The 14340-nt window shown below is 47.6% G+C and overlaps 1 protein-coding gene across 1 annotated transcript in view; it reads left to right on the top strand.

Moving 5' to 3' along the window:
• Vps13d (vacuolar protein sorting 13 homolog D) overlaps positions 1 to 14340 on the top strand; it is a 214580-nt gene that overhangs the window by 127645 nt on the left and 72595 nt on the right. The window contains 4 exon segments of the mRNA XM_040735088.1: positions 359 to 508; positions 6469 to 6618; positions 7479 to 7575; positions 9768 to 9916. Coding sequence (XP_040591022.1) covers positions 359 to 508; positions 6469 to 6618; positions 7479 to 7575; positions 9768 to 9916 — 546 coding nt within the window.

The raw sequence follows: 14340 nt of genomic DNA on the forward strand, positions 1-14340 counted from the left end.
TCATGTTGAATGGGGTTTAATCAAATACCTGTGTGGAGTCATGTCAGCCATGTCAGGTGCTGTGCAAATGCACAGAGTAACCTGTGAGAGAGATTCCAGAACATTCACTCTACTGTACTGCACGATCTGTGTATGCTGGGTGAGGGGTCCGTATAGCCCTCTGCCATTCTGACCTGGCTGAGGAATACATCTGAAGTGGAGGGCTTCCAGGGAGACGAGGAATCTGAGCCAGAAGGTGACTAGTGAGGTGCTTCTGTGCTTTTCTGATCTTCAGAGGAAACTGTTCATGTCTGGGTTCCCTGGCTGCTATGAGCTCTGTTATAAACAGTTCATGGACAGTGCTTTGATTTCCTTTCAGGTGCTTGTTCGGTTGGAAGGTGGAATTGGTGTTTCTTTAATTAATAAAGTCCCAGAAGAGTTGGTCTTTGCAAGCCTTACGGGAATCAACGTCCACTACACCCAGCTGGCAGCTAGTCACATGCTTGAGCTCAGCATACAGGATGTGCAGGTACCAGGACCAGAGTGTTGTCTTCATGCTCTATGTACACATGCCCAGATCACAGTGTTTGGTGTCTAAAAATACTCTACTGTTTTAGAGGAAATGTCTTTTTTAAATTACTTTCAATCGTGTGTATCTGTATGTGAATATGCATACATGAATGCCAGTGTCAAGGAAGGACAGAGCTATTCCTTGGGATTTGAAGTTAGAGGCAGTTGTGAACCATTCAACATGGGTGCTGGGAACCAGACCTGGGCCCTTTTCAAGAGCAACAAGCAATCTTAACTACTGCGCCATCTCTCCAGCCCCTGGAGGAAATTTCTTGTGATCTTCAGAAGAATCATCCTGTGAAGGAGCGTCCACCCCAGTGTGTCTCACAAATTCTCTTTGTTTTTGAGATGGGATCTTACTATGTAGTCCTGGTTGACCTGTAACTTACTGTGTAGGACCAAGTTGGCCTGAAACTCAGAGATCTGCATGCTTTTGCTCCTGAGTATTGTCCTCAAAGGCATGGTTATTATCCCTGGTGATACAAATCAGGAGAATTCCCAGTGCTCTATCTGCTGTTTAAATAATCTAGATAACCAATTGGGGTGGGGTGGGGGTGGAAAATGCACAGTACACACGTGGAGGTCAGGTACAGTCAGTTCTCTCCATGTGGAGGTCAGGGACAGTCAGTTCTCTCCATGTGGAGGTCAGGGACAGTGTAGTTCTCTCCATGTGGAGGTCAGGGACAGTCAGTTCTCTCATGTGGAGGTCAGGGACAGTCAGTTCTCTCCATGTGGAGGTCAGGGACAATCAGTTCTCTCCATGTGGAGGTCAGGGACAGTCAGTTCTCTCCATGTGGAGGTCAAGGACAGTGTCGGTTCTCTCCATGTGGAGGTCAGGGACAGTGTCGGTTCTCTCATGTGGAGGTCAGGGACAGTCAGTTCTCTCCATGTGGAGGTCAGGGACAGTCAGTTCTCTCCATGTGGAGGTCAGGGACAGTCAGTTCTCTCATGTGGAGGTCAGGGACAGTGCCAGTTCTCTCCATGTGGAGGTCAGGGACAGTCAGTTCTCTCCATGTAGAGGTCAGGGACAGTCAGTTCTCTCCATGTGGAGGTCAGGGACAGTCAGTTCTCTCCATGTGGAGGTCAGGGACAGTGTCGGTTCTCTCCATGTGGAGGTCAGGGACAGTCAGTTCTCTCCATGTGGAGGTCAGGGACAGTCAGTTCTCTCCATGTAGAGGTCAGGGACAGTCACTTCTCTCCATGTAGAGGTCAGGGACAGTCAGTTCTCTCCATGTGGAGGTCAGGGACAGTCGGTTCTCTCCATGTGGAGGTCAGGGACAGTCAGTTCTCTCCATGTGGAGGTCAGGGACAGTCAGTTCTCTCCATGTAGAGGTCAGGGACAGTCAGTTCTCTCCATGTGGAGGTCAGGGACAGTCAGTTCTCTCCATGTGGAGGTCAGGGACAGTGTCGGTTCTCTCCATGTGGAGGTCAGGGACAGTCAGTTCTCTCCAAGTGGAGGTCAGGGACAGTGTCGGTTCTCTCCATGTAGAGGTCAGGGACAGTCAGTTCTCTCCATGTAGAGGTCAGGGACAGTCAGTTCTCTCCATGTGGAGGTCAGGGACAGTCGGTTCTTTCCATGTGGAGGTCAGGGACAGTCAGTTCTCTCATGTAGAGGTCAGGAACAGTCAGTTCTCTCCATGTGGAGGTCAGGGACAGTGTAGTTCTCTCCATGTGGAGGTCAGGGACAGTCAGTTCTCTCCAAGTGGAGGTCAGGGACAGTGTCGGTTCTCTCCATGTGGAGGTCAGGGACAGTGTCAGTTCTCTCCATGTGGAGGTCAGGGACAGTCAGTTCTCTCCATGTAAAGGTCAGGGACAGTCAGTTCTCTCCAAGTGGAGGTCAGGGACAGTGTCGGTTCTCTCCATGTGGAGGTCAGGGACAGTCAGTTCTCTCCATGTAGAGGTCAGGGACAGTCAGTTCTCTCCATGTGGAGGTCAGGGACAGTCAGTTCTTTCCATGTGGAGGTCAGGGACAGTCAGTTCTCTCATGTGGAGGTCAGGGACAGTGCTAGTTCTCCCTTTTCAGCTGGATTGTCAGGCTTGCATTGTCAGGCCGTGTCACCAGCCTCAGGTTTCCCATCTCACCATCTTAAAAAAGGGAACATAGCCGTGTAGCTGTGGTCATCATAGGGACAAACAACAGGGTCTAAGATGGAGTAACTGAGATTGCCTTTATTCTCCTATTGAGACAAGCCCTAAATCCACATAAAATAACGACAACTTCAGGACACTGGGCATCAAACCACAAAGGACAGTGACTGGTGAAAGGTGGGAAATAAAAGTGGTGAACCTTGGAACTGACTTAACATGAGAACTTTCCAGGCTGTGGTGCTGGGAGAGGAGGCCTGCAGAGGGGAAGTGTAGAGAAGACAGACTGAGCATCCCGAGGGGCTGACAGCTAAGTGGACAGCAGTGTACCTGTGGAGTGGCCAGAGGTTTGACAGAGTGTGCCAGTCTGTGCGAGGAAGACCTGTGCAGGCTGTGAGCTGCACTGGAACCCCACAATTTGTCTCAAGGGAGAAAAGTCTCAAGGCTCACATCCTGTCAGCAGTTGCCATGTGTGTAGATGAGCGAAGCAGCACGCTGTGAGGGCGAGAATGCCTTCAGGTTGGCTCAGTGCCAACACAGCCGTTTGAACATATTAAAACTGGAGTTCTGTGTGGCTTCAAGAAATGAAAATTTCAATGGATGTATATAACATACAACCATGTACACAGACCTTTCTCCATGTCGTTGTTTCCTAAACAAAGTACAACAACTGCTTCCCGTGCACTTACACTGTATGAGGTGCTGTAAGCTATTTAGAGACTGTAAAGTGTGCAGGAGGCTGTGTGTAGCCATGTGCAAACACCACACTGCTCTGCAGGCTAGAGCATTCATAGATTTTAGCATGTGGGCATCTTGGAACCAATCCCTGCCTAATATGAGGTATCATAGTCAGGTTGTACAAAGCCAATAGTAAAGTGAGTCATAGTTAAATATAATATATACACAGGAACAAAGATAAGATTACAAAGATGATAACAGATTTCTTGTTGGGGAAAATTACAAGTGAAAAGATGGTTAGTAATGTCTTGAAGTGTTGAAAAGGGAGCAAAAAACTGTCATTCTAGAAACCTACTTCCAGAAGAAGTGTCTTTCAAAGGTAAGGGTGTCTCAGTCAGTGTCCTATTGAGATAAAGAGACCACGACCACAGCACCGCTTAAGAAAGACAGCTTTTAATTGGAGCTGACTTCCGGTTTCAGAGGTGTCAGTCCATTGCCATCATGGTAGGGAGCATGTGGCACGCATGCAGACATGGTGCTAGAGAAGGAGCCAAGAGTTTTACATCCCAAACCCCAGGCATCAGGCAGAGAGAGAGGCTTTGAAACCACAAAGCCCACCCCCAGTGACAGACTTCCTCCAACAAGGCCACACCTCCCAGTCCTTCCCTGAACTAGGGACTAGACATTCAAATACAGGCACCTCTGGGCATCCTCATTCAAACCACCTTGAAGGGTGAAGACAGGATGCTCTTAGACATAGAAATGATAAGGGGATTTATCATCGCTGACCACAACTTCCAAAAGCATTAGCGAGCATTACTCAGTGGACAGAAAATGGTGCTGATGGAATTGGGGTCAACACAAAACAGAGAGAAAACCTGAAGTGATGGCATGATCAGGCTTCTCAAGTGAGTCTAGACAAGCACAACAACTCTGCTGCGGTGTCTGAACCACATCTAAAAGTGAAATGCTTAACAACAATGGTGTGAAGTCTGCAGGTGAGGAATGAAAGCAGAGCATTGTACGTTTGTACATGGAGAAAAACGATGTCATTTAATAGAGCAACACATCGAGTTAGGTATTGTGAAGCCCCCCAAGTAATAATAGTTGTATGTAATCAATAAAGTGGATTAAGTGCTTGAAGCATCCAAGAGAAGGCAGAAAATGGGGATGATAACATGTGGGACGGGTAGCAAGCCATAGCAAGATGGCACACAAAAACTTAATGGTCCCAAATGCCACCCCCAAATAACACACATTAGTAGGGCCTGTAATGGCATGGAGGCTGAGGCAGGAGGATCATGTGTTCAGGGTTAGCATGCGCTACATAGTGAGACCCTGTCTCCAGTCCCCAACCCCCACTTGTTAGCTGTAAAGACACAAATAGGCTAAAAGGACCCGGGTTGGGGGAAGCACACTGCACTTTTAACTAGTCTTGAGGAAGGAAGTAGGAGTCACACTGATTAATGTCAGAACAAAGAATATTAGCAGAGATAAAGAAGGTAATTTCCTAATGATAGGAGAATTAATTAATCAAGAGGACATGACACATGTGAACACTGATACGCCTAATCACAGACTCTAGCCTTCTGACATTGTGACACTGTGTCACCTCCAGAAACCTCACTTGAGAACGGTGCAATTGAATTACAAAGAAAGAAACCGCAAGAGGAAAAAAGAGAAACCTCTGAATGTTTTAATATGTTTCATGTTGCGATGCATTTGTAGCTGTTCTGGGCTGCATATGGCTCAGAGCCTGAGGGCTAGGCATTCCTGGTTAGCACTTCAAAATAAGCAGAAGAGAGCTCATGAGATAGCTTGGTCGATAAAGGCACTTGCTGCCAGGTCTGCTGAGAACTGACCTCCCTATGCACACACATGCAACACCAATCAGTTGTGTACTCAGCCTGGTGTGTATGCAGGGGTGAGCAAGAGACCTGTCTCAAACAAGGCACCGACTGACACCCAAGGTTGTCCTCTGTCCTCCACACATGTGACCACTGGAACATACATCATACATACCTGCGTGCATGCACAGGCACAAAGGTTTAAAAAAAGAAAAATTGAGATTGAGCAGCAAGGAAGAAAACAAAAAACGAAAACCACCAAATGCCTGAAATTATGAACCAGAATCTATGATTGTGGTAGAAAATAATTAGTAAGATCAAAGTTGCCTTTAGTGTCTGGGGAGACAGCTCAGCCCTCGGAGCTTGCAGAGGACCAAGGTCTCTGCTTTCTTTTATCTTCAAGGAGTTTGGAGTGAGGGAGAAGCATCAACAGCACCCCAGCAAGAACCCTGGCCTAGATGTATCCAGTTCTATCACTGGTCAGCTTGAGCAAGGGCTTCCCTTCACTGCCCCACCAGTAAACACGCTAGGGACAGTGTGCTGAGGCCTGCACCCAGGCATCATGGCATGGCAACCAGCATAGCTCTGGGCACTGCAAGTTGCGGTGTGTGTGGTGACCCAGTTTTGGACATGACAGATATCTACTCACCTGATGTGTTGAGGTGTTGTTTTTTTTTTAATTTTGAAATTACTTTTTAAGTGGCAAATAATTGACATCTATTGTGTCATATTTTACATGTTAAATATATATATATATATATATTTTGTACAGTGGTTAAATTGAGCTAATTTTTTAGTCTTCATCCACCTAAAAAGTGTGACTCCCTTTGTTATTTCTATTATTACTGTGTTGTTGTTGTCGCTAAAATTTTGATTTATTTTGTGCATTTATGTGTGTGTGTGGAGGTCAGGGGACAACTTGAGAGAATCGTCTGTCTCCTTCCACCATATAGATACTGGAGATTAAACTCAGGTCTTCAACCTTGCCAGCAAATGCCTTCATCTGCTGAGCCATCTTGCTGGCCCTGTTAATTTTGAGACAGGGACTCAGTGTACAGTGCAGTCTGGCCTCAAGTTCTCAGTTCTCATGCTCTGCTTTCCTAGAGCTGGGATTGCAGGTACATACCGTGTTGCCCATCAGCAGCAGCAGCACTGGTCTTGGATGAGAATGTGTGTGTGCTCTTGCTGTGAGCTGGTAGGCTGCCCAGGGGACTCTTGAGCAGCCTATGTAGTATGAGACAGCAAACAGTCAAAGGTACTAAGCAGCTTGTCTTGTTTGGTTTCGTTTTGCTGTTTTTTCCTGCCCCAGGTGGATAACCAGCTCATTGGTACTACCCAGCCCTTCATGCTCTATGTGACGCCCCTGAGCAATGAGAATGAGGTCATTGAGACGGGCCCCGCTGTGCAAGTCAATGCAGTGAAGTTCCCCAGTAAGAGCGCGCTGACCAACATCTACAAGGTGGGCTGGCAGGGAGGCTGCGGGCGATGGCATGTAGGAGGCACACTTGCTCTCTCATAGCCAGGTTACAGAGCAAGCAGCAGCTCGGCGTGTGCGCAAAGGTGGCTCTCAGGGCTGAGCCACCTGTGGCTTGCCTGACCACCGAGGGAAATGTTAGGAGCACCTTTGCTTGGCACCCTGTGTCCTAGTTGTGTTTTCATTGACCTTGTAGCTGAACCGTTGGTAGTACTGATCCACAGAGACCAGAGCCTTCATTCCTGAGTGAAGCAGTATCTCATAGGCTGCCGCGATCTATTATTAAGGGTTGAGTAGTCCAGAGGTACTTCTGGAGGGCTGTGAGTGTCTGACTTTGGAACAGACAGGGCACTATGTAAACTTCCATGCTTGTATTATCAGTAGAGTTACAAATGAGAGCTCTCTCTGACCTACAGGGGTCCCCGGGTAGAAGCCCACTGTGATAGTGACAAGCTGTAACAGTGGGAGCCCTCTTTCTGGTCCTTCATTACCAATGCTGATGGGGCCAAGTCTACCTTGAGTCCTCCTATAGACCAGTCAGTTAGCTGTCCTCTCACTGCTGAGGCCCTGGGGACCAAGCAGAAGGGTGACCAAGTTTCTCCTGAGTACCTGGAGCTCTGTTCACTAGAATGAGGCAAAGAAAGGTGAATCACGTGTTCATCATTGAATCACACAGGCAAAGAAGCCTTGAGCCAGGGTCTCTCTGTGCTGCTCAGGCTGATCTGGGCCTCCCTCAGTAGCTAGAACTGTAGTATCACCATGCCTACCGCCCTGAGGCCTCCTTGATGGCACTTATGAAAGCCACTTGGGTGATTGCCTGTAAACTGGACTTTCTTTCTCTCTAGCATCTCATGGTCACGGCCCAGAGGTTCACAGTACAAATCGAGGAGAAGCTGCTGCTCAAGCTGCTAAGTTTCTTTGGCTACGACCAGGCAGAATCAGGTAAAACTGAACGCTCTACACTTGTGCCCGAGATTGGTCCACAGTGATGGACTAGTCTGTGAGTCTGTGTAAAGCGCAGGTGGTCAGTCCATAGACGCTAATCAAGCTGGCTCTGCCTTCTGGCCTGAGCTAGCAGGCTTAGGTTTGCAGTTCAGCAACCCCCTTTCCAAACCTGCTTGTTGTCTGAGCCATGTCCTCAAGCTAGGCATGGTGTCCTGCAGTGTCTGGCAGCTGCCATACACCCTGCTCTGCACTTTGCAGGTTCTGTTCCTCTGCTCTCACAGAACAGAATGATGACCATTCTTTGTTTAGGAAGCCAGCTCAGGGCCAAGGGTCAGATAGGCATTTTAGCTGGTTGCTTTGCTTTAATTTGAAAAACAAAAACTGCCTAACCTCTATTATTGGCTTTTGACATCTGCATCCCTATGCCTTAATGCCATTACAAAGGTTTCTTGTTGTTGTCCTCTGGTCTTTGGAGGGGGAGTCAGATCGCTATCAGAAAGTGTAAATTTCCTGTAGAGCTGGAGGGAGAATTCAGCTGTTGTAGCTTGAGCTTGCCCTTTCTCTTGCCTTTAGGTGACTACTTAGGACTACAGCTAAGAAAGAAGCCAATGGTGCACAATCTTTTACAAGGCTCTCTCTCTCTCTCTCTCTCTCTCTCTCTCTGTCTCTCTCTGTCTCTCTCTCTCTCTCTCTCTGTCTCTCTCTGTCTCTCTCTGTCTCTCTCTGTCTCTCTCTCTCTCGTGTCCGTGGTCTGTGTCTCACCTGTCCTGTGTGCACCTGTGGAGGCCAGAAGAGGTGTTTGTGAGCTGCTGAGCTGCCCTTGTGGCTGCTGGGAAGTGAACTTAGGTCCTCTAGAAAAGCAGCAAGCACTCTCAGCTGCTACGTCATCTTTCTAGCCACTTGACTAGTTTTTTGTTTGTTTTGAGCCAGTGTGTCTCTGTAGTTCATGCTCAAGCTCATGATTCAATGCCTTCACCTTTTAAAAGCTAAACTGAAGAAACGATGGTAAGGAGGTTTTTGGTCTTGTCTGCATTTGTCTACCATGTTGGCTAGAGGGAAAGTGTATATACACACCCTCAGTGCAGCCCAAATAAAACAGAAGGAAGCTCTAGGAGTGTGGATTGTCTAGGGAGTCTGTTCAGTGGTCTGACATGTAGGGAGCACTGTGCTGAGTCCGTAGTGCCTCAAAAAGAACGTAAAAAAGACAAGCGTTTGGGAGGAAGAGCAAGGCCCTGTCTGTCTAGGGCTGTGCTTTCCCCTTGCCTTGAGCTCCAGTTTGTTTGGAGTCACACAGCCACCTGAATGCCCAACAGCCAGGCGGGCGGGCGTGCGTGCAGGCAGACAGGCATTCTGTTTGGCCCCTCCCTAATAAGATTCAGCTCAGGTTTCACTGGTCCTGCTTTTCCTGCGTTCTCCTAAGTCCCTCTTGGACATCTCATACCACATTGCGCAGAACACTCAGGCTTTTGTAACGACCTTGTCTGCTTTTCTTTACTCTTCCTTCGCTCAGTAGCCAGTTCTGTTTCCTGAGTCTGGAAGCCAAGTCTTCCTTGGAGCATCCCTGCTTTGAGTAGAACTGATAGCACCTTTCACTGGGAATCTGCTAAGTAGTGTGAGCATTCCTCGGTTTTCCTTAGGAGACACAGGAAACAAGCAGATCCTGCTGCCTGAGTGGTGCTGGTCATCTTCCCATGCGAAGACTGCATTGCTGCTCTAGCGCGTGTCCCTCCTCTGTGCTCTGCCTTGACTCCCCTGCTTCTGAGACGCACCCTGCTGGGGAGGTTGCTGTCCCGGCTCTCTCTCAGGAATGGGCTTGTTCATAGCATTGTTTACATTGAGAGTAGCCTCTTCGGTTTAGCCTTACTGCATTCTAGACTCATATGACCTGGATCATAGGTACTATCCATAGGTAGTAGTAGTTCTGAAAAGTCTGTGACCAGCAAATGAATCTGTGACCTTTGACTTTGCAAAATGGGTGTCACAAAGTCACAGGTTAAGAGATTGGAGATAACCTGCATTTATATAGAAATGGTGTCTGGATACTGTATGCATTGCTGAGCCCACAAGGAACTAAGAAAGTGAGATGCCTACATTTTGTTTGTATAAGTTTTTTATGTGAGGTCACACGTGTTCAAATCATTGATGCCAACAGCTTTTGGTTTTGTTTTTTACTGCTGCCTTTCTACCAGAGGTGGAAAAATATGATGAAAACCTTCATGAAAAGACAGTGGAGCAGGGGGGTACCCCAACTCGATACTACTTCGAGAATCTCAAGATCAGCATCCCCCAAATCAAGCTGAGTGTGTTCACTTCCAACAAACTGCCCCTGGACCTCAAGGTGAGCTGACAGCTGTGCGCTCCAGGGAGTGTGTGTTGATTATTCACTTTCTCTGACTGGAATTAGCATCCATTGCATTCATTTGGTACCTTTCCTTTTACAGATGTTCATTAACTCACGTAATAATCTTTTTTTGCCTAACATTTGGTTATAACTTTGCTAAAGATCAAGGCATTACTAAACAGGATGAAACAGGATGATGCAACACTCATCTGTTCTTTGGAAACCTCTAGGTTTACCTCAGAGTAGTAGAAACCTCTTCCCTGGGCTTGGCTCGAGTTTTAACTGAGACCAAGACAGTCTTTATTTTGACACAGTTGCTCTTTTCTGAGCATCTGTTTCTACTGTGACGGCCGTTAGAGGGAAGGTCTGCCATCTTCAAGGGAGACACAGCTACAGGCTGGGAAGTGGCCTTGCCCAGCTTCAGGACATAACCCTCCCACCAACCAACCGTCTGATCCGTAGTTGACAGTTACAGTCTCAGCACCACCTTCATTCTTAGTAGCAAAGCATATTTTAAGGAAGGGAGAGGGCTGACATTCAAATCAAGTCCATGTCACGTCGGGGTTCCCCAATGTACTGTGCCCCCCGCTTTCTCTGGACACAGAAGAGGATGTTTTTTAGACTGTACCTCCTCAGTGGTACCCTTGCTTGGCAGGTGAGAAGCTGAAGTTCACTGATTTGTTTCTTCATCCTGTGTGGTAGCTAGGTGATGCTGGGAGCAGGATGGGGCAGGTGGTTGTCGAAATGCCTTTCCTTGCTTTGACTCTAAATCTGCCTTCTCAGACTGGCAGCCACTGTGATGTGCTTGAACACAGGTGTCCATCTCTCCCTCTTCCCGCTGCACACTCAGTTTCCCACTGGCCCCTGAGGCCTTCTCTTAGGAGATCTGCTCTCTCCACAGAGGAACATCTAGATAGCCGAAAAGTCGTCAGGCTGCAGTGTTAGGATGCAGGTCAGTCTTGTGGTGCAGGGAGCCTTCAACCTGAGGAACAGTTGCATGAGGAGGGGCTGCCCAGCCCCTGTGCAGCCCATTGCTGTGGATGGGGGCAGTGTGAACCCAGTGCTGCCAAGGATTCAGGTTTTTAGAGAAAAGTTTGAAATGTGCATTTTTATATGGAATCTCCTGGTTTTTAAATGTTGGCAACCAGTTTACATTATAAAAAAACAACAACAAAAAAGCCAGCCTTGTGGGCCTGACAGAACACATGTGTGGGCCTCATGTGCCACAGCCTGCCAAGTCTCAGCTTCTAAAATAGACCTGTAGGTGATGAGACAGCTGTCTGCTCAGCCTCAGATTCTAGAAGAGGCTGGGATAGGGGTGATAGCTTCGGTGAATGCCGACAGGGGAGGGCCAGCAGGGTCCAGGGCAGCGTCCTGGGAATTGTGGCACTGTGCCCTTTTCTTCTCACAGCCCTGCTGCCTCATCTGCCCTAACGTGTTAACCAGGGAGTAAGGGGAAAACCATGGGGAAACTACTGTCTTCCTAATATCCACAAGTATCCACTTGACTTTTGTGACCTTTGGAATGGGTTTGTTTGATAAAGTCTGTTCCCCCAGAACACTTGGCTCTCACCCAGCAAACCAATGCTAAGCATTTCCTGCAAGTGGAAGACTTCTTGATTTAAAATTATGTCATTAAAGAGCACAGACCCCCCCCCCCCAGCATTCCTCTCAGCGTGCTCCCAGCAGAAGTGCCTGGTGCGCAGTCCTGGGGTACCGATCCATGTGTTCTCTGCAGTCTTGGGGTACCGGTGCCGTGTGTCCTCTGCAGTCCTGGGGTACCGGTGCCGTGTGTCCTCTGCAGTCTTGGGGTACCGGTGCCGTGTGTCCTCTGCAGTCCTGGGGTACCGGTGCTGTGTGTCCTCTGCAGTCCTGGGGTACCAGTGCCATGTGTGACTGTTCCTTCATGCTGACTCTTGGCAGTCTACTGGAGGACTGTTTTCAGAGCACCATTAAGCGGATGCCATGACACACCTGTGTTTCAGCAGGGTGTTGGGAATTGGGATTTCAGAGTTGAGCTCTAGATTTGTGGAAGTCACCATATTGCCCTACCTTGAGTGTTCCTACTGGAGTCTGGGACTCCTAAGATAATATCATTGATTCAGAATTTCCTAACAGAATAACAGCCCTTTATTAGGAGCTCTTAGGAAGGGCAATCTGCTCTTTCTGATGAATATGGAATCACTAACAACATGTACTTAGGAAATGAAGCCTTCTTCCTGAACAGTAGCCGCAGGAATCTAACTCAAAGGTAAGCCTGTCTTAGTATTGAAGGAACAATTGCTTCCATTCTCTGGATTCCCAGGCAGGAGTGAGATTGTCAGGAATCTCAGTGGGGATCTTTCCAGTTTCACACTGACGTACATTGTTGCTAGATACAGTGTCTGTCTGGTGACTAAAAGGCATCCACACTGTCAGGTGATTCAAATCCATCTACTTCTGCTATCTTCGTTGGATCCATGACTGACAGAAGAAGGGAAATTAATATTCCATTTCATAGAGACTAGAACACAGCTGCCCCTCCCTGCACGTCATACTCTGTATGGAGTTCGCATGTTAGAGATGCCATGGTCATATTGAAAAACCAGGTAGCTTTTCTCTGGGGGTTTCCCCAGCTCCTTTAAACATCAAAAGATATCACGGGGTCTCTAAAAGGTTTCAAAAGGTGGCCTACAGCAGGCCTTTTCCCATTTAGAGCATTGGGGTATAACAAAAGAAGGACCTTAATTGAGCAATCTAGTTTGGAAGAAAACCCACACTTTAATGGTCAGAGAGTGAGCGGGTGGGGTAAGGGGGGATTTCAAACAAAGACACTATTTAAAAAGCCTAAAACTGTCTTCTCAAAGGCTTGAAATAATTTGTTGGGAAACTTCAGACCCTTTACTTTTTCCCTCCCCTCCCTAAATAAAAACCAGATTTGTTAAAAGGAAAAAAGATCCAGTATTGTTAATTGTGTTTCAGAAAGTGCCAGAGAGGGAAGTAGCCCCGTAGCTTTAAACACTGTCCCAAAGGGAAATCGGCAAATACCCTGCTCCACATAAACAGTCTCTATGTGCCATAAATAAACCTTTAGAGAATGAATTCCAGACAGTTTTGTTTAGTGTGAGATAAAGTAAGAAAGGAAAGGACAAGGCCCAGGGACTAGCTGTGATCTGAGGCCTTGTGGACAGGTATTTCTTCTTTCAACTCGGCGCCCCGTCTCTGGAAGGCTTCAGCCGTTTTGTCTGGGAGGTGGGAGTGGATGGTTTCCTATTTTATTAAGAACTTATGAGCACAGGGTTGCTTTCTCCAGAATCCATTTTACAACAGGAAGCTGCTACTTGAGTAAATAAGTGTCAGTGCCACGTCCTACTGTATGTGACCAGTCATTTGGTTCATCAGGAGGGAGCAACCCTGTTTGGCTTTCTCTCCGTCTCCTGCCTTCTCCTTCCTTCCACTGGCCACATCAGCCTGAAGGTGGCGGAGTCATTCATACCAGGGGGCTGGCCCTGTGCCTTTGCAAATAGGGACCTGGGGCGGTAAGTGACTGGGTGAGGACAGCTCCACTCCTGGCTGGGTACTTCCTTGGTTCCAGGGCAGATGGTGCCTATAGAGAGGTCTTGGCAGCCTAGTAGAGGTCAAAGGTCAAAGGTGGCAGTGGACGGCAGGGTACCAGTCAAAGATTCCTTAATGTTAGGCTGCAAGGAGGAAGTTGTGCTTTTTGTTTTTGTTTTGCTTTGTTGTTGTTTTTTGTTTTTTTTTTTAAAGCTTTCTGCCTTAAGCTTTTGTTTAGCACTTCCTTTTTTTCTGAGAAGAAAGTAAGACTATGCGCCCACGATTCAGTCCCTTTAATTCTCCATGTGCCCACATCCCATGTCCCTTTCACTGCCCATGTGCCCATGCTTCAGTCCCTTTCACTGAGGCTGGGAATGAAGGAGTTTACTGGTTGACTCTCAGTTTCTCTGTCAGTGAAATGAGGGAGCTTCAGGCATGCTCTCTTTCGTGCCTACTCTCTCTTTGGTGGGGGATGGTCGAATGAAAGGAAGAGAGTTTTCAGAAGAAATATGTATGTGTGTGTGTGTGTGTATGTATGTATGTATGTATGTATGTATGTATATTTTAAGTAGGCCTTTCTGACCTGTGTGCTTTCTATGTCGTAGGTAGCTGATGTTAAAAACAGCGCATTCTGCTGGTGGCTAGTCATGTGACTTTAGGTCATGCACTTAGCATATCTTCAGTTTGGGTGGGAGGACGGGCTAGGCTGGCCTTGAGTTTAGTCTGTACCCTGCCTCATCCTCCCAGGTGTTAGAGTTAGAGGTGTATGCCACCACACTGCAACTTAGTTCTTGGTCCCTAAAATTCTTCCTTCTGACATTATGAGAGCAGGGTTCTTGCCCTGTCTTTGTCTCTCTCTGGTCCTCTGCTGTTTGGCATTTGACTGC

The sequence above is a fragment of the Mesocricetus auratus genome, unplaced genomic scaffold (assembly GCF_017639785.1).
Source record: "Mesocricetus auratus isolate SY011 unplaced genomic scaffold, BCM_Maur_2.0 Super-Scaffold_100042, whole genome shotgun sequence".
NCBI lineage: Eukaryota > Metazoa > Chordata > Mammalia > Rodentia > Cricetidae > Mesocricetus > Mesocricetus auratus.